This window comes from Telopea speciosissima, chromosome 7 (assembly GCF_018873765.1).
Source record: "Telopea speciosissima isolate NSW1024214 ecotype Mountain lineage chromosome 7, Tspe_v1, whole genome shotgun sequence".
Classification (NCBI taxonomy): domain Eukaryota; kingdom Viridiplantae; phylum Streptophyta; class Magnoliopsida; order Proteales; family Proteaceae; genus Telopea; species Telopea speciosissima.
The window spans coordinates 29,801,778-29,822,206 of NC_057922.1; the positions used below are offsets into that span (position 1 = coordinate 29,801,778).

The 20,429-nt window shown below is 41.7% G+C and overlaps 1 protein-coding gene across 1 annotated transcript in view; it reads right to left on the reverse strand.

The window, feature by feature from the left end:
• Window positions 1-19,645, reverse strand: part of LOC122667863 (serine/threonine-protein phosphatase BSL1-like) — a 71,451-nt gene extending 51,806 nt beyond the window's left edge. Inside the window, exons 1-6 of the mRNA XM_043864310.1 lie at window positions 19,407-19,645; window positions 19,218-19,278; window positions 19,034-19,112; window positions 18,864-18,943; window positions 18,662-18,756; window positions 14,925-15,024 (exon numbers count right to left, since the gene is read on the reverse strand). Of these exons, the coding sequence (XP_043720245.1) occupies window positions 14,925-15,024; window positions 18,662-18,756; window positions 18,864-18,943; window positions 19,034-19,112; window positions 19,218-19,278; window positions 19,407-19,611 (620 nt within the window). The 5' untranslated portion in view covers window positions 19,612-19,645. The remainder of the gene's footprint in view (window positions 1-14,924; window positions 15,025-18,661; window positions 18,757-18,863; window positions 18,944-19,033; window positions 19,113-19,217; window positions 19,279-19,406) is intronic.
• Between the last annotated feature and the right edge of the window lie 784 nt (window positions 19,646-20,429).

Consider the following 20,429-nt stretch of genomic DNA (forward strand, 5'->3'; position numbering starts at 1 on the left):
AGACCCCAAGGGAGAACACCGATACTGCTGGCAGTGGCACGCAAATCATCCCAGAGAAGGGATCTTTGGATGGGGCAGTTGAGAGCATAGATGGCGGTGAAGAGAAAGGAATCAAGGCCTGAGGGATCAGAGAACTTAAGATGGAGGAATTGGGAGGAAGAGGAAAGGAGGGAGATGGAGATTTTTCTAGGATCCCAAATGAACCAGATACGGCCATTCGGATGGGAGGGATAGTTAGAGAGAAGGGACCAGCCTGGGGCAATGGACAGGAGGATATTTGCAGAATTTTGCTCCTTGATATGAGTTTCAAGGAGGCAGCAGAAGACAAAGTGAGAGGAGCGGATTTTGGAACAAACAGAGGCTTGCTTCGAGGCAGAGTTAAGGCCTTGGATCATTGAGGTAAGCTAGGATAATTACTATTTTAGTTTCATTGCTTGTAATCCAAGTCTCAGCCTTATAAGAGACTTGCTATTTTATTGTTTTTATTTTTATAGTTTCCAATTTTAGGACTTGTCAAAGTTAAAACTTTCTAATTTTTGTAACCTGAGGAACAAGTCATTGCTACCTATTTATACGTAAGGCTTTTAGAAGCCAAACGGATGAATTAATGAAGATTGAGATTATTGTTTTGGCAAAATATTCTGTCCTATTGTGAGGATGAAGGGCTGAGAGAGCCGAATATCCTTATCCCTTTCCCCTTCTTCTCTTATTCGATTCCCTACTGTTCCTGCTGTTGTGTGACTGCAATCAAGTGCTGCTACCTGCTACTACATCTGCGAAGACCTAGAGAGCATCCTAAACAACAACTGCATCTGCTGTTGCTGTCCAGAGGCAAAGAAGACCACTTTGCACACTTGCAGCTGCATCAGTTCCTTATTCACTGCTGCTGATTCGAAGGTCTTGATTTCAGCACTCTTCCTCCCAATCAGAGTGATACTTGGAGGACTGCTTCAGGCCCCCACGGAGCCCACTAGATCTCAGTCTTGAACCCTGCTGTTGTTCCTTTCATTGTATCGATCCCACTGCAATTGATCTCCCGCTGGTTTCCCTGGTTCGAGGTCCACTTTTGCATTACTCCCGCCACTGCGAGGTCTGGGAAGGGTCATAATGTACGCAGCCTTACCCCTGCCTTTGCAGAGAGGCTGTTTCCAGACTCGAAACCATGACCACTTTGTCACAATGGAGCAACCTTTACCGTTGCAGGCCCACCCTCCCTTTATATGATAATCATTACATTGCTATATTCACATCTGAAACCCCACACACCTGCCCATTAAATTCTGTAGCTTTTCAACTTTACTAGTCCCCAAGGTTCTAAAACTCGGGTTTTGACCAGCCAGAAACCGAGATATGGTCGAACCTGTGATTTTTTCCCAGCCAACTCGAGTTGGTGGTTTCGAGGCCCAGAAATGCTTTTGCTTTATCTGATTTTTTGTATACAGCTTATTTTTTACATTCTAAACACAATGCATGAACTATTGTCACACAAAAAACACTCAAAATGGTACTCGTGGTTTTTTACCAAAGTTTGATAGTGTATATTGTTCTTGGACATTGGCTGGAAACCAAGACAGACACTTATTTATGGCAAATATCATTTAAGTAAATGGTTTTATATTTGGTATTTCATTTACTTAAAATATTATTCATAAATAAGCAAATACAACCCCCCCCCCCCCAATTTGAATCCAATAAAAATAGTTAAAAAATCACATTCCAAAAGGATAAAAAGTCAACCCCCCGGTTCAAGATCAAAAATTGGATTTTCGGCCGTAGGTGCAATTTTAACTTTTAAATGTTGGGTTTCACCGATACGGATAACCGACTTGAGGTGCGAAAGCCGCTTTTCTCGGATGAACATTTCTCTCGATTGACTATCTTGATGCGGAGGGGCCGGAACCCCCTTATTCCAGAACCAAGAGTTATAGTACAATGTAACCTTTCTAATTACTATACACCCAATCGAGACAGTACTCATTCCGTTTACGGGTCCGTGTAAGTGAATAGTTTCAAACAAAGTCTGATGAGAAAAATGGGAAAATGGATGTGTCTTTATAGGCCAGGCTAACTCACCAGTTCAGCCCACAGCCAACGTGATGAATAGCTAAAAACCAAAGACGTTGACCTAACTATCTAACAATGGAATTACGGTGGGTAACCAATCCCGGTAGCGGGAAATCGTCTAGTTAGCTTAGTACACCAGAAAGAAATTGGTGTTTCTCAAATCTATAAATTCTATAAATCTTAATATGGTAAAACATTGCTAAAAAACCGAGATTTCTTAAATCTAATTTATATTGAAGGAGGTATGTTCTGGTCAAATCTAATTTGGTATGTGTGAATGCTATCAAAATCTCTCTAAATGAAAATATTTTTGTAGACATCAAAACAAATGAATATTTTACCACACTTCTGGTTTTTAGCATGTTTTACCATATTAAGATTAATGGAATTTATAGATTTGAAAAAAACCCCGACATTTAAAAGTTGAAAATTACACCTACCGCCAAAAATCTAGTTTGTGTTCTTGAACTGGGGGGTTGAGTTTTTATCCTTTTGGAATTTTATTTTTTAACTATTTTTATTGGATTCAAATAGGGGGTATTTGCTTATTTATAAATAATATCTTAAGTAAATGAAATACCAAATATAAAATCATTTACTTGCCAGTCGAAACCATGCATTTTTTCAAGTACCTGACCAACTCGTCTCGGAAGTTGGCGAAACCGAGATTTGTTTCCATGCAACTCCCAGTATGGCTACTTCAAATCTCTGAATCTGTCCATCTAATTTAGATGATTAGATCATCTTTCGCATACTTGTTATATTGGCTGATTAGAGAAATTTACCAAATTTTATACATATCAGATTTGTTCTGGTTTAGTTGCTCAATTTTCTCCTAATCTGGTTTGTTCTTTTCCTTGTGATCCTGTTGTAAGCTGATCCCCCACTGGATCTCACTGGTTTGGGGTTAGCACTGCATTATGAAGTCAAATGGTCAACCTCAAGGTAATGTAGACCAGTCACAAGTGATCATAGTTCAAGAACTCACCGAGATCTCGTGGGTAATATCTCTCTTTTAGAAAAAAAGCGAGATGAGACTTAAGGCGAAATGAAATATTACCCCAACTTGGTCGAGATCTCGGTTCGAGATTTCAGTTTGACCGAGATTTGGACCAAACTTACCTTCATAATGTACATATCTTGACCGAGATAGTTGAGATCACTCCAAAACTCGACAGAGAAGTGGGTATTTGACTTGATTTTTGAGGATTTTTACAGCAGTTTATGTTAGAAATATATGTAATATGTCAAGATTGATGTATTGTACACTTTTAGATTTGTAATGTTTACTTAAGTTGTTTTATATTAATTGTATGATTTGATTGTTTTCAATTACTAAATTATGTGTAGAATAGGGCCTATTAGTACATCGTCGCCTACCAACCTAGGGTCCGAAGTAAAACTCCTATTTGGTCTTTGTTTTTGTAAAATCTGAGTATCATTGTGTTAAATGGCCTAAAATAGGCTGAGTACAAAATTTCAGGCCCAAACTAGGTCTAAAAACTACCGTAACCAGCCTTCGAGTTAAAAAAATATATTTTACACCAATTCGCCGAGATCTTGGCCCAACACGGTTTTTTGGCTGGGCAAAACCTGTACCAAAACCAAGTTCTTGAACCTTGCAAGTGATAACCAGTCCACAAGAGGATCGCAAACTTCAGATCCAGCAACAATAAATATTTTGACCAGTTCTCAGATTTGCAGGAAATTTCAGAGCAATAAAAAACAAGAAATCAAAGAAGGAAAGAAGAAGATAGGGTAGTATCTCTTAGACTCGGAAGTTGGGTCTCTCACCGTATTTTGGTCTCTCACCAGTGGCATCTCACCATACTCTCTCACAAAGCAAAGCACAAAACGGTGTTTTTTTTTTTTAACTCAATCTCATTAATCAAATTCATGTACAAGGCTGTAGCCCCTTACAAACTTATATATAAGACAATAAAAAACTCAAACTAAAAAAGAAAGGCCTAACCCAATTAATATAGTCCTAGATTGGTAGAAGACCAACTAGGGCCAGTAAACCAGGATCTGTTATGAACATGTGAATTGGCTAGGTCAAAATAGGGTTTTTGGTGAAATTAATGTTTTTTTTTTTTGGTAAATAAATATATTACGAAACCCCAGGAGGGGATAGAGAAAGAAAAAAGGGGGAGAGGAGAGGGTGGGGGGGAATAACAATCAACCTGACCTACGTAGAGGTGGAAGACTACAAAAGATGCACATCAAGACCCTAGGAGACAACAATATGCCTATTCCTTAGGGTATTCAAAAAATGCCTATGACGAATGCAATTGAGCTTAGAGGACACATCGAAGGAGATGGATTTCCAAATCAAATCAAAAGATCGGGAGTTGGAAGTCCATCTCCTGAGGTTCCTTTCCATCCAGATATGGTAGATAGCAGCGCCATAAACAAGCTTCCCAATAGTGTCACAAATAGAGGTCCCAGAGAAAATCCTGATCATCCAAAGCCATTCTTGGTCAAAGGCAAGGATTCTCCTACTAGGAGGCCAGATCGAGGAAAGGGCTTTTTTTCAGATGGGGGAGGTGAATGGGCAAGCAAAGAAGAGGTGGGGGAGGTCTTCAAAGCCATTCCAACAAAAGATGCAGAAAGGGGGGACAGGGATATTGCGGTGAATGAGGAAAGCTTGGGTGGGTAGGCTAAGTCTAAGGGATCTCCAAACAGTGAAGCTGTGGCAAAGGATGTGGCCTTTGAACCAAACTAAACTGTGCCATGGGACTATAGGGCTAGGGACTCGAGTGAAATTCCAGAATGAACTAGAGATGAATAGGCCATTGGGAGAAGGGAGCCAAACAACCTTATCCGCATGGGGGGAGGGGGAAGGCTAAAGGGGAGGGAGGGATGCCCAGATTTGGGAAAGGATAGCGGGATTGAGAGAAGGGGGAGGGGGGACCAGGAGCCAAAAGAAATGAGGGAGGAGAGATGGGTGGCTTTTGAAAGACCAGAAGAGTAGATAGATCTGGGGCCAAAGAAGTTAAAGAGGAACCCCAAAGGGTGCCAGGGGTCAAGCCAAAGAGAAGCGGAGGAACCATCAGCAATGGAGGTAGAGATATCGCGGAGGGCTAGGGGACGGAGGGAGAGAATCTTACACCAAATCCAAGAGGAATTAGATGGGATAGAGACAGTCCAGAAGGAGTCGGTCTTGAGGAGTTGGGAGTAGAGCCATTTAACCCAGATGGAATCTTGACGGGAAGAGATTTTCCAGATGAGCTTGAGAATGCCAGCAATGTTAGAGTCCTGAATGCGACGAATGCCTAGACCTCCCTTAGATTTGGGGAGACAGATTGACTTCCAGCGGATGGGGTGAAGGAAATTAGAGGTATCAGACCCTTTCCAGAGGAAAGCACAAAAGATGCGCTTCATAGCCTTGATGGTGGCTTTAGGGATACTGAAGATACCACTCCAATAAATATAGGAAGCATGAAGGACCAAATGGATACACTCAAGTCTGCCAGCATAGGAAAGGATTTTGCCTTTCCAAAGCTGAAGACGCTTACGAATATTGTCAAGCATGGGGGTACAGTGATGGCTAGATAGCCTAGCAGGAATTAGAGGAAGGCCTAGATATTTAATAGGAAGCAAACCGATAGAGAAGCCAGTCAGATGCAGGAGGGTCTCTTTGTCAGAGTCAGGGATGCCAGAGAGAAAATTTTTGGATTTGAGGAGATTGATGCGGAGACCCGAGAAAGATTCAAAAAGACGGAGGGAATCCATAATGGCAGAAATAGAGGATGGGGTGGCCTTTGAGAAGATCATCAGGTCATCTGCAAAGCCCAGGTGAGTGAGATTGATATGCTTGCATTTGGGAATAGAGGAGATGAGATGGAGGTCCGTTTTGGATTGGAGACTTCTAGAGAGGACTTCTAGGGCAAGGGAGAAAAGAAAGGGGGAGAGAGGGCAGCTTTGACGGATGCCAACTTTAGAGTGGAAGAAACCGACGGGGGAGCCATTGACAAGAACCGAGAAGGAGGGGGAAGAGATACAGGCATAAATCCATCGAACAAAAGCGGGGGGGGAGCCCATTTGGGAAAGCACATCGCAGATGAAGTCCCAGCGGAGGGAGTCAAAATCTTTGTGAAGATCGATTTTCATAAGGGCCGCAGGAGAGTGAGATTTACGATCGAAACCTCTCACAATCTCAGAGCAGAGAATGATATTGTCCGCTATGCTTCTACCAGAGATGAAAGCCGATTGATTGGGACTGACAAGAGAGGGAATGACCACATGAATTCTATTGGCAAAGATCTTGGCAATGAACTTATAGAGAAGGTTGCAGAAGGAGATAAGTCTGAAATCAGACAGAGAAGTAGCCCCATCTTTTTTAGGGATGAGGCAGATGAAAGTCTAATTGACCTGAGCGAGCTGGCTGGGGTTGAAGAAGAAGCTACGAATGGCTTTGAAGAGATCTCCTTTGATAGAGTCCCAGCAGCTAAGAAAAAATCCCATGCTGAATCCGTCAGGGCCAGGGGCTTTATTGGATTTGTGGGAGAGGATAGCCTTAGAGATTTCCTCATCAAAGGGGATGGCTAGAAGGGAATCAACTAAGAGAGGGGGGATAAACTTATCAATAAGGTCAGGGGGAAGGGGGGGATTGAAAAGAGAAGAGAAAAAGGAAATTGTTTCTGACTGATTTCAGGGACAGAGGAGAGAGGGGTCCCATCTAGAGCATGCAATAAGGTGATGGAGTTGAAGTTCTGCCTAGCTTTAATGGAGCGGTGGAAGTAGGTAGAATTGGAGTCTCCGAGCTCCAACCACTAAATGCGAGATTTTTGGCGCAAGAAACTTTCCTTGAGTGAAGAAAGAGAGGATAATTCCTCAGAGAGCCGTTTCTCCCTATTGGCCAACTCAGGGTTGAGAGGATCTGATTGGAGCTTGGATTGAATAGGGAAAAATCAGTCCGGCAAGAGGAGAGCCGGGTGGGGAGATTGCCAGAAGTGGATAGATTCCAGCTTTTAAGGGCAGACTTGGTGTGACGGAGCTTCCTAGCAAAGGCTATAAGGGGGAAAGAGGGGGAAGAGACAGGGATGCGCCAAGCTTTCAAGATGGTGGGGAGGTAGAGAGGATGGGAGGTCCACATGTCGAAGAACTTGGAAGGAATGGGACCAAAGGAGTAGGGCTGAAAAAGGATGTGGCAGGGGCAGTGGTCGGACAGACCCTGGAGGAGGAAAGAGGCATGGGAATGGGGAAAGGAGGTAAGCCAAGCTTCATTGAAGAGAAATCTGTCTAGTTTGCAACCAATGCGATCAGGGCCAACTCGGCGATTGTGCCAAGTGAGAGGGGAGCCCGATCAGCGAAGATCCTCAAAGCAATCATTAAAGGGATTGACAGAAGAGGGATCAATGGATCTACCTCCAATTTTTTCCGATTAGGACCTCACGGCATTGAAATCACCACCAACTCCCCAAGGGAGGGAATCCATTCCAGATTTGAGAAGAGTGAGATCAATCCAAAGGGACACACGGTCAGCAGCCTAGATGCAAGCATAGATCACAAAAATAAAGGAGGATGGGGAATTAGGAAAGGAGAAACGGAGATGGAGAAGCTGGGAAGAGGAATGAGAGATAGAAATATGAAATTTAGAGGGGCCCCAAAGGATCCAGATACGACCGTTAGGGGAATGGTTGTAGTTGGATAGGAAGGACCAAGAGGGGGCAACGGATGCGGCTATACGAGCCGCATTCTCCTAGAGAACATGAGTTTCAAGAAGAGCGCAAAAGGAGATGAGAGGACTTAATGAGGGATCTAATATCCTGGTGCTTAGCCAGGGAGTTAAGACCTCGGACATTCCAGATAAATCCAGCCGACATGGGAAACTAGAGGGAGAGGGGCAAGGATTTCTTTGGGGGGGTACTATTGTACTACCGACTGGAATAAGCAATGGCGGGGCTGCTAACAAATGGCCGAAGAGGGGGAAGAGGCAGAACCTCACCAGGAAGAACGGAATGGAATTTAGCGGATAAGGTTAGAAGGTCAGGGGAGGGGGGGAGAAGGGGGTAAGCAATAGGGAAGGGATAAGAGGGTCTGAAAATGATTGGGTAAGGGTAGGAGTGGTAGAGGGATTGGGTGGGTTTGGGTAGTGTTTTTGGTAAAGATGGGCTGGAGGTTGGATAATGGGGAGGTTATAAGAGAAGAAGGAATTGGGCTAGGTAGAGGGGCAAGGGTGGGCTTGAGGAATGGGCTCAAAGAAGGTAGGGGAGGAAAGGGAAGGGGAAAGAGGTGTAGGGACTAGGGTGGGCCTGTGGGCTGAGCCCAAAGGAGATAGGGGAGAAAAAGGTAAGAGGGAGGGCCCAACGAAGGATTGAGATGGAACTATGGAAGGGGTTTGGATCGTAAAGGATTGAGATGGAAGGGGTTTGGTAAGAGGTGAAATTAATGTTAGGGTTTGATGTTAGGGTTATGCCAAGTCAAGATAGGGGAGTCTATAATGAAGGTCTTAAAATGTTTTAATGGATGGAAGCGTGTAAATTTGAATGGGAAGCAACTTAGGTTTAGGGTTTCGGGTTTTGGAAAAGAGAAAAAAGAGGGGGATCTAGGGTTTAGGATGGGAATTTGGGGCTAGGGTTTGGATCGATTATTCCTAGTGTAGGGAATGAAATTCGATTCAGGTATGGTGTGTTTCTGATGGTTGGATTGGTCTATGAAGAATTTGGGTAATGGGATGATCTGCAGAAATAGGTGGGATGTTGTGGTTTGCATGGAGTAATGGGAAAACAGCTTGGTTCGAGTATTCCAATTGGGCAGAAGAATACTCGATCCAATTATGTGAAGGTGTTGTTAGCTGAAAGGTTAAGAATTTTGAGAGATGGGATGGTTTCAAGAGATGGGTGGGAAAATTAGGGTTTTGGGGTGGTTTGGAGGATTAGGAGAAGAATGGGTATCCTCAAGTTTCTCATCTTTGAAAAGAGCATTCTCTTCTATATTTCTGCAGTTCCAATCCTTTCCTCAATAGCCATGTCACTATGAGCTTTCCCTAGTTGATTAAGAAGGCCTTGGGGATGTAGAGGATTAGGAGAAGAAGATTGGGGATGGGGATGATTCCAACTTACTGTTGTTGCAAGGGCAGCTCAGCTTGTTAGAAAATTTTGAATAAACCTTGAATCTTGATCTTGAACTTGAAGGAGATCTTCAAAGAATTGAAAGAGAGCTTAAAGAACTACCCGAGCTTCACACCTCAAGGTGTCGATTGGATCAAACACCAATCCCACCAACGAACCACCCGGGCTTCCCACCGCAAGGTGTCAATCGGATCAAACACCGATCCCACCAGCCTTGATCAAACACAAGACAAAAATCTTCAATGGAGAAGAAGAGCAACAAAAGCTTTTCATTAATATCAAAATTCGTGTTCAATAATTGCCCCCCTTATAACTTTATATAAAAGACTCAAAATTAGACTCCTACACTAAAAAGGACAGGCCTAATCCAATCCTCAACCTATTAGGTAACTTAAATTGACTAGGAAACTGAAATAGACACAAAACAGAATCCTAATCCAGCCCCACTAAACACTTAAAAGAAAACTAATAAAATCACTTAAATTGAACGATTGGTTGAACCGGTTCAATTTATCAACAAAAACACCAAAATAAAACTAAGTATGGAACTAAAACAACTAATTCCGTATGCAACCTATGTACCCCTACTTTAGGTCTGTAAACTAATTAAAGAGAAAGAAGGAGATAGAGAGGAGGAAGAGAAGAAGAATTGTTGCAACAAGTTGGGAGTCACAGCCGTAAGTCTGACTGCCCCAAAACCTTCATAATTAATAGCTTAGACAATAGGGTCAAAGTAAAATACCAAAATATCCCTAAGAGGGAGATCGTGAATTAGCGCTAGCTCTAATTCACGACTCCTTCACCCTTATATCGAGAACTTTTAACACTCCCCCTCAAGTTGGAGCATATATGTTAATCATGCCCAGCTTGTTACAAATATAATCTACTCTCACACTTCCTAAAGACTTTGTAAAAAAATCAGCAAGTTGCTCCCCGGTTTGGAACATGACAAGGAGAAATAATCCCTTGTTGCAGCTTTTCACGAACAAAATGACAGTTAATCTCAATGTGTTTCGTTCTCTCATGAAACACAGGATTAGTAGAAATATGAATGGCAGCCTGATTGTCACACCATAATAACATAGGAGAATCATCATCAAAGCCAAGCTCTGTCATCAACTGTTTAATCCACATCAACTCACAAGTGCCATGTGCCATAGCACGATACTCCGACTCTGCGCTGGACCGAGCTACAACAATCTGTTTCTTCCTCTTCCATGAAACAACATTTCCTCCAACAAACACACAATAACCTGAAATGGACCTTCGATCAACTAGAGATCCTGCCCAGTCAGCATCAATAAAACCTTCAACCCTCCCATGACCATGATCAGAATACAGAAGACCACGTCCTAGAGCTTTCTTGATATAGCGCAAAACCCTTAGAACCGCATCCCAATGAGATGTCCGAGGAGAGGATATAAACTGACTCAGTACACTGACAGGAAAGGAGATGTCAAGTCTAGTCACAATCAAATAGTTGAGTTTCCCTACAAGCCTCTGATACTTCTTTGGATCATCAAGGATATCACCATCATCTGCCATCAGTTTCAAATTAGGATCCATAGGAGTATCCAAAGCTTTAGATCCCAGTAACCCTGTCTCTGGAAGCAAGTCAAGAACATACTTCCTCTGTGAGAGCGAAATTCCTTTCCGTGATTGAGCTACCTCAATACCAAAGAAATATTTCAAACATCCCAGGTCCTTAGTCTGAAATTGCTGCCCCAAATGTGTCTTCAAGCTCTCAATACCTGAAGAATCATCTCCTGTGATAACAATGTCATCTAAATAAACTACCAAAAATATCCTCCCTGCATCAGAATGCCGGAAAAACACCGAATGAGCAATAGGGACATCTAAATCAGAAATAACAAGAATGGGAGGCGAAGAGGAAGTACCTATTGGAGGATCCACATCTAGAGGCAAAGAAAACGAGGTAGAGGTAGCTAACCGGGTACTATAGTTGTCATAAGCTGGAATGCGAGGTGTCGACTCGTCGGATGAGCTCGGTGGAACATAACAGGTAGCTTAGTAGGAGGTGGCGCTACTGGCAAAGGATCCTGCAAAGGAAAAGAATGCTCGACAACATAGATGGGCAGATCATCGTCCAAATCTGAATAAGACAGTGAAGACTCAACAAACGAAATGGATTCAAAGAATTTGACATCAACTGTAACAAAGTATTTCTTTAAATCAAAAGAATAACAACGATAACCCTTCTGAGTTTTAGAATACCCCACAAAAAGACATTTAAGAGCCCTAGGATCCAACTCAAAGCGACTAGGACGATGATCCCTAATAAAACAAACACTCCCAAAGACACGAGGGGGTACAGCAAACAAAGGTTGAGAAGGAAACAATAAAGAATATGGAATACCCCCATACAAAACTGAAGATGGCAGACGGTTAATAAGATAACATGCTGTCAAAACTGCATCAGCCCAAAAATCTTAGCCACTTTCATCTCAAACAAAAGAGATCGAGTGACCTCCATTAAATGTCTATTTTTCCTTTCGGCCACACCATTTTGTTAAGGTGTGTCCGTACAAGGGAACTGATGAATGATGTCATGCTGAACCATAAAAGTAATAAAAGAGCAGAAAAGTAATCTTTAGCATTATCACTACAAAGAACTTTTAATGAAGTATTAAACTGATTTTGAATTTCAAGAACAAAAGAACAAAAAATGGAAAATTATTCAGAACGATTCTTTATTAAATAAATCCAGGTAACACTGGAATAATCATCAACAACTATAGCAAAGTAACGAAAGCCCAACTGAGAAACAACCGGACAAGGGCCCCATACCTCAGAATGAACTAAAGAAAAAAGGTGGGCAACCCTGTTATTGACTCTAAGGGGATAACTTACACGGTGAAGTTTCCCAAACTGACACGACTCACAATTAAGACTAGACAAAGATTTCAAACGACTATCTAAAATTTTCAAACTCTCCAAGGAAGGATGACCCAAACGACAATGAATCTGATGAGGAAGCGCCACACTCGAACATGCCATCGCTGATGTGTCTTCAAGTAGATACAGCCCCCCAAATTCACGGCCTCTACCAATTGTCTTCTTTGACTTGAGATCCTAAAATACACAATAGCCAGGGAAAAAAGTGATAGAACAATTATCAGCTTTGGTGAACTTGTGAACAGACAACAAATTAAATGGAAACTTAGGCAAATAAGAAAGAGAGGATAATGACAAAGACGAGGTAGCATGCACAGTGCCTGTACCCCGAACTTGAGCTAAAGACCCATTAGCTGACACAACATTCGAAGAAGACTCACAAAATGAAGAAAAAATACCTAAAACCCCAGTCATATGATCTGAAGCACCTGAATCAATGATCTAGGGATAAGAGGTGGATGAAAGGTACGCAGTAGCATTACCTGTCTGAAAAAGAGTAGCAGGGGAGAACTGAGATGACTGGGAATTCTGAAATTGAGTAAAGCGCTCATAATCTTCATCAGACATCTTCACAATCTTACCCTCAAGCTTGGAGGGAGAAGGAACACCCGAATCACTACTAGCCGAGTTGGCAAAGTAAGGTGGTTTACCATATAGTTTCCAGCAAAAGCGCTGAATGTGGCCAGACTTACCACAATGATGACAAGTCCTCACCTGTCCTGAAGTCTCTGAAGCACCAAAAGTGGGAGCTTTACTAGTACCAGTCCCACGACCACGACCACCACCACCACTATTACCTATCCCACCATTAGAACCACGGTTTGGTGGAAAAGAAGCAAGAGCAGAATTTTCAGCATTGGTGGGCTCTTGGCTGCTTTCACGGGAAGCACGTAAAACTCGAGAAAAAGTTTCTGAAAGAGTGGTGACCTTATCTCCACCAAGAATCTGAGACCTCACCGACTCAAATTCCTTACGAAGTCCATCCAAAAATACCATAACAGCAAGTTGTTCCCGCTGGTTTTGCATTGCTTGCACATCCGATGAAATAGGAAGGACAGAATTCAGCTGCTCATACAAACGTTTGATGTCAGCAAAATATTGGGTAACATTAAGATTCTTTTGATCCACTTTATAGAAAGCCTGGGACAGATCATATATACGTGATAGGTTGTCCTGTCCAGAGTACAGGACATTCAAATATTCCCATAATTCCTTAACTGTATCAATATGAGTCACCAAGACTGCAATCTGATTTTCCATTGAATTCAGCATCTAGCTCAAAATCCTTGCATCAACAATGTCCCATGATGTATCATCAACAGGATTCAATTTTGTCAAATGATCTCGTTGATCACAGCCTATCAAAGCCAATCAAACCACCTTCTTCCATTGCTGAAAATTTGATATTCCTTCTAACTTCCGATCAGTAATACGATGAGAAGACGAAAGCTCAGTAACCGTAGTCTTGGTCTCAACCATTCTAACTATCTTCAAATCGCAGAGACAGCCAAAGAACACTCCACTAAATAATCCAGATTAAAACAAAATAGAGAATCACCCCCAAAGTATAATACAACTCAAAGCACAAAATCATGATACAAAAAAATATCGTGAATACTCCCAATATTGCTGACTTCAACCTATTACTCCATCAACCTTCACGTCCCACAACTCATCAACATCATCAAAAAACAAAGACCTAGTTCTTCATATACTCACGAACTAGTCTCTAAACAAAAACCAAAGACAGCATTGGGTGCTGCACCCCTTCAAACGAAAGACTGAAGAGTCTACAACTTGATTGATTTGTAGAAGACAACGTCAGCTACTGTAAAACCGTGATCAAAAGAGAACAATGGATCTCTAGAAGCATGAACCAGTCCCTATCGATCCTGCTCTGATACCATGTACACTAATTAAAGAGAAAGGAGAAAGGAGAAAGAGAGGAGGAAGAGAAGAAGAATTGCTGTAACAAGTTGGGAGTCACAGCCGTAAGTCCGACTGCCCCAAAACCTTCATAATTAATAGCTTATACAATAGGGTAAAAGTAAAATACCAAAATACCCCTAAGAGGGAGATCGTGAATTAGCGCTAGCTCTAATTCACGACTCCCTCCCCCTTATATCGAGAACTTCTAACAAGGTCCATGAAAGTGACCTATTACATTGAAAACCCCATGGGACCAAAGTCCCAACATGTATAGAACCCAACCCTAGACTTATTCCTAATAAAACAAGCCTATTTTGGTGATGAATCTGCAACAGCAATCCTTAATTAACAAGGTAAAATAAACTGACTACAAAACTAAAATAATGAAAGAAACTGACTCAAAACATGACTCTAACTAAACTAATGAAGTAAATCCCGTTTTCCTACTTTCTACCATATTTTAGGCCTATTAAAGAAACTCATTACAAAGAAAACCCATAGGATCAAAGGCCCAACATCTACATAACCCAACCTAAGGCTTATTTCCAATAAAATGAGCCCTTTAGGTGACTATCTGCATCACATGGTTATGGAGGAAACCCTAGATAAGTAGAGTCCATCAAAGTTTGAGAAACAGCTTCTACATTCTTCTTTGGGGGAGAGGGGAGGGGAGGTAATATTTGTCCCCTTTGGACATAAACTCCTTATAAGTTCAATCAGCTTTTTCCTCATCAGGATTCTAACTATAGTGGCTTTAAGTACAGCTGAGGAACTAGTGCAAACACCCAGTAAAAATGCTTGTGATTATAATCTTTTGCTTTCAGCAAGAAGCTCATGAGCCTCATATATTACAGGACAGGAACAAGTGCACACACCCACTATTCAACCATTAGCAAATGAGCAGATTTTCAATTGTGAAGCATAAGTATGTAAACTCACATTCTAGCAGAAGGACTATCGCCTTCAGGATTGAGTTGTTGCCATCTATATGGTTTCTGTGCAGTGTCCAAAAACCAAGCATCTGATAAAACTCTCTTCCCTAGGACAAGAACCAAATTCAAAACCTTAAACAGATTATAACATATAACAAGAAGCTTAAAGATAAATCACTCAAAAGGGAATTATTTAAAGAAAAAAAACATGGTCCTAGGGGAAGATGACTAAAAATAACGGGCCCCTGATGTAGATCGAAGCATGAAGAAGAATACTGTTCACACAGCACTATTCACGTTGCACTGTTCACGTGATACTGTTCCTGGAGATCTTTTATAGGCCCATGTGGACAGCTGGTGTGCATGACAGATGCTACCTATATTCTTTAGGCTTTCATATCTTTAGTTTTTATTTCCTTAGTTACCAATCTGTGTTACTTAGCCAATGACAATGTTAAATTTTATTTAATGTCTATTTCTATTTTCCTTGACCAGTAAGTAGTTGTTTTAAAAGAGTTTCTATTTTGTAATGCAACTTTATTTTGTTAACTCTCCAATAGCCATAGAGAATTACTATTTTTTGGTTTTACTCATTATAAATAAAAGGAGAGGCCAATATAGTGGCAATGATTTGGAGTTTGAAAATAGAATAGCTTATGCTTGCTGTGTGAGACAGTCTTTGGTGAGAGACCAAGGTCTGTGAGAGACGGACCAAGGCCATAGGTGAGAGGCCTTGGTCATATCTCCCCCCCCCCCCTTCTTCCTCTTCTCCTTGCCCATCGAGTGCTCATTACTATTTTGTTCGTCTGCCACTATCAAGCATCTGTGAGGCATTTGAAGCACTGTTGTTACTGCTGGAGTTGCTTTTGACACTTTGAAGACTGTGTCCTATCAAGTACCAACTCAAGCAGACCTGGGAGAGTCAACCCTAACCCTGCAGCTCAACTATTCTGGTGTTTGCTCTGCAACAGACTTCAAGTCCAAGAATACCCAGATCAAACCCACAGTTTCAGCCCATCCTTGGACAGTGTAATACCCTCCCTAGGGACCTTCTTCGATGGCTGGATAAGCCTGATCCAACAAAGGCTGGATCTTGCTGTGACAGTGAGTTGCTATTTTGATTCATATTTTCTAATTCTGAGTTCCCTTGATATCTCTTAATCCAGCCATCAGAATAGGCTGAGATTTTGAGGTATTATCCCAACCTAGGAGTTCTGTCCTCGACTGGAAAATCATCCTCATCCAAGGTGTTTAGTTTTAATTCTGGAACTTGTGGTTTTTCGGGTTACTAACCTGTTTTCTGTCCAGCTGATAGGCCAGAATTGGTAGTGTTTGTTTTCCCGTGGCTAGACATCTTCCTAAGGTATGTTACACATTGTTGAGAGCTTTAAGAGTTAAACACCATGCTGCCTTCTGTTTAGGTGTTTCTGTTATTTTCTGTTGATGGTTTATATGCTGTAAACTACTGGATACTGATGTCAACATAGATTGTGGGAATAGTTCCTAGTTGACTAGGTGGGAACTGGTCCTACATTAGCCTCCCAACATCAAAAGTGTTAAAAAACAGGGACTGACAAAGTAAAGCTTAGCCAGAAATAGAATGTGCCACTAAGATCCAATGTTGGCAACTGTTTGGTATTCCTTTTAAATTCTTCCAAATGGATACTAAGAAAATGACCAGTCAAAGTTATATGTCCTTTTCCAACCCTGAGGAGCAGATCATGGCAGATGATGTTAATCTTCAATTCTTCCTTCCTTTTCGACTCCTGCTGGAGGATTCCAAACTTCATGAACTCCTTAAGAATACCTAGCATGACTCAACTGACATCAAAGTTCGAGAAAGAACAATATCTCAGACCTCCAGTGGAAATAGGGCATGTGGGGTACAGATTCCGCATGATTTAATGTTACCCATGAACCTGAAGTATACATTGGTAATTAAGAGCCCCCTTGATATGAAACAATATTTCTGTGAGGACACAGCCACGTGATACGGCTTATAGGACCTGAATTCATCAATTGCTCCTTTCACTCAGATTTGAGTAAAAGTGAAGTCAGAGGGCCAAGCACTACAAAGCGCCTCATGTTAAGTATTAATAGGGAAGGTACCGGAATGATTCAAATACTAAACTCTTCAGTCTTCTCTGCCAAGATCACTTGCAATACTGTCCCAATGGTCAATGCATACATTTTCACCAAAAAGGACCTCCCTCATCATCCTCGGCTCTTCTAACGTAGAGTCCAAATATTGATGGTTTTATCATCCCCAAGTCCTCTGCCACCCAGGCTATCATATTAGATTGCTGAGCTGTATAGATCAGGAATTGGTCTTTAACAGACCTGTCCAAGGGCCACTTAACACTCCAAAAGTAGGTTTTGCAGCCATCACAAACTTCAATCACACCAGGGGAAAAATAAGCATGTGCTTCAAGACTTCTCTCCAGAAAACAATCCAACAACTCATTGAGATCAGACTGGTGATAGAGATCAGATGTCAGATCTCAGAAACAGACCACGAGGAACAAATTTGCTAATCTGTCCCTGTCAACAGACATTGCACCAGTTGTTGCTCCTATTAAAAGCCCGTCAAAAATATTCCTCAACCCGAACCTCATTAGAATAAGATTTTCAACCAGAAAGCGTAAGTATGAGTGTCTCATAGGCTAACATCCATGGACATCTTCCCAGCTCACAAACCAAATGATGCCAAAATACAAGCCTTTCTTTACTTATGTTTTAACATTCACAAATCATTTTCAATTTGTAAACTCAAATAATGAAAACCACCAGATCAACTTCCACACTCAGCGTCTGAAGTCTGAAGGGCATTAGTTATTAGAACCCCATTCTCATGCTACACTTGAGCTGCCCAAAATTTTCACCCAGCAACTATAACAACGTTTATCTCTTATGCATTAAACTCACAGATCGCGAGACAACTGATAAAACATCTTCATAGGATGGGGTAATCATACGAATAATAGCTTGTGTTTAAATTGACTGCAAATGGGTTACACTCATCATAATTGTTAAAAAAGTGTCCACGCTCTCACATTTGTCACTGCTCATATACCGCATAAAATGGTAATACAAGGATTAATAAATAGACCATGCATTGATACTCCTACATCAATTATCAATCACAATATAAATCTAAACATTCTTTTTTTACAAAGCTTTTGTGTTATTTTACAGGTGGACAAATATCTAACAGGCTAAACATTGGATACCTCTTATCCTTGGGATTATGAGATTCAATAGTTAAAGGACAATTCTCTTAAATTCATCCTAGGGGATCCATGGGGGCCAGTGAGCCACTACCAACAAAACATTACATGTGTTGACACAATAAGGGAAAGTCACAAAGCTAAAGCATGAGCAAGGATTTTTTGATTTTTTTTTTTTTTTTTTTTTTTTTTTTCAAAGAGATATATACTAATACTTGCAATTTGTGATGCTAGTAGATCAAGTCCACACCAAGTGCATTAATTATTTATGATGTTACAAGTATTACTTCTAGAATCTTTTGAGCTTGCAGAGAGGGCAGCTCTTACAATGCAAAGATTCATTCCGAGGACAATCCTATTAAACCTCAGGACAACTATCACCTCAATTTTCCATGAATTCATTTTACAATTTCTGAGTCTCCTACAAACATTGCATGATCATTTGCCTTCCACAATGCAGTAGAAAACAAAGAGGAGGAGAAAATAGAAGCGAAGGAGGGGAGTATAACGACCTCACCATCATTACCGCAGACACTAACAAGATACCGTTGGGCAACCAAATCCATTGAGTGGCCATAGCGAGGCCCAGGCCCTGGGCCTTGAACAACAACCCTACATTGAATTGAAAGAAAAATAAAACATTACTACAGAACTAAGAGGCCACAATCTGGGAAAGAGGAAACTGCTTAAAGAAGGAAAAGAAGAAGCTTCTATAAAACCTGTGCCACTTTAATTTTTCGTTGGTTAAGTCAAGCACGTAAAGATCGTCTGTGGAATGCCCAGCAGGACCTATGCCACCCTAACAAGACAGCATCACCCAGTAAAACAAAACTAACCAACCAAAACAAGCGTTACTAGGCAGAGATCAATGGAGATTATCTTCTTTCACCTGAAAAACAACCATAGTGCCAACAGCAGCAGCAGCATGAGCAGCCCTCGGAGAAGGCGGCTCTCCGGCCGGTTGGAGCCTGCCAAAAAAAAAAAAAAAAATTTAAGTACGAAGAAAAAAGAAAACCCACATTCATGTAATTCTTAAATAGAACTGCCAGGGGGACAGGTTAAAAGCTTAATACCTGGTCCATTTCCTGGTGACAACGTCATAAGAATGAATGGAATTGGTCACACCAGCCAATCCTGCAAAAATAGAAGTAATAACAATGAAATTGCTTACGTGATTAATAAATATCAGGCAAATCTCAGGAAGCTAACAGAAGTAGCGAGCGATCGAGAAGGAGAGAGAGAGAAAGAGATAAATCAGTAACTGATTCCGGCAGTAGAGGAGGGGGCGCCGCCCTCGATGGCAGTGGAGCCCCCAAAGAGAATGAGGCGAGTGCCGTGAGATTTGGTGGCGGCGACAGCGGTGAGAGTGTGGCCACAGCGTGGACCCGGTGCGTCCTCGTCGGTGTCCCAACTCGTCTCTATGCCATGGAAGGTCGGAGCCGGGTGCAACCACGGCTTTGAACCCATCCAGCCAGCGACAGATAAGGAAGAGAGAGGGACAGTAGGCAAAGGTCACAAGAACAGACAGAAGCGAAGAGTGTCGAGAGGGGAATAAATGAGGAGATCTAATGTGGTGGATCAGAGAGGTGAAGAGCTGAGGACCGATACCGAACTCTTCCTTCGTCCACTTCTGTCTGTTTGCTGCTTTGACGATTGATTGATCTGAATTCTAATTGGGTTTGTTCTGTTCTATCTATTTAATTAATTCTCTTCTCTAGTTTGGGTCGTGCTCTACCACAGAGAAACGAAACAGAGAAGAAAAAAAAGTATAAAACAAATGGAGACACACAGAGAGAGAGAGGAGGAATCAAGGAAGTGGGGTGTGTGGTGGGCGGTGGGGTTGTCTGGAGTTTTCCTCATAAACTTCCGAAGAAGCTTGAAAGTCAACCACTACAGAGTCAACATACATGCCAGTCATGCACACAAGATCTTCCTCGCACTCCTTGACATCTCCCAGAAGTCCCCGTCTTTATATTCTCTCTCTCTCTCTCTCCTCGTCTTCTCGTCTCCTCCCGCTCTGTCGGGTATCAGATATATCAACATCATTTAAATATTTCCCCTTCTCTTTTCCTTGTCAAATTCAAAAAATGATGATATCTCCCTCCAGGAATCAAACAAATTATAAAAGAAACAAACAGTTACTTATAGAATCTCCTGGACGCGAGCTGGTCCCCTCCTCAATGGTTCAATCCATTGAATAAGCGGATAGGCAAGTTATTCTGTAAATTCAGTTAAGCTTTTATCTCCATGATGATAAACTTGTGTGGGGTGCTGCCAAGTCAGGA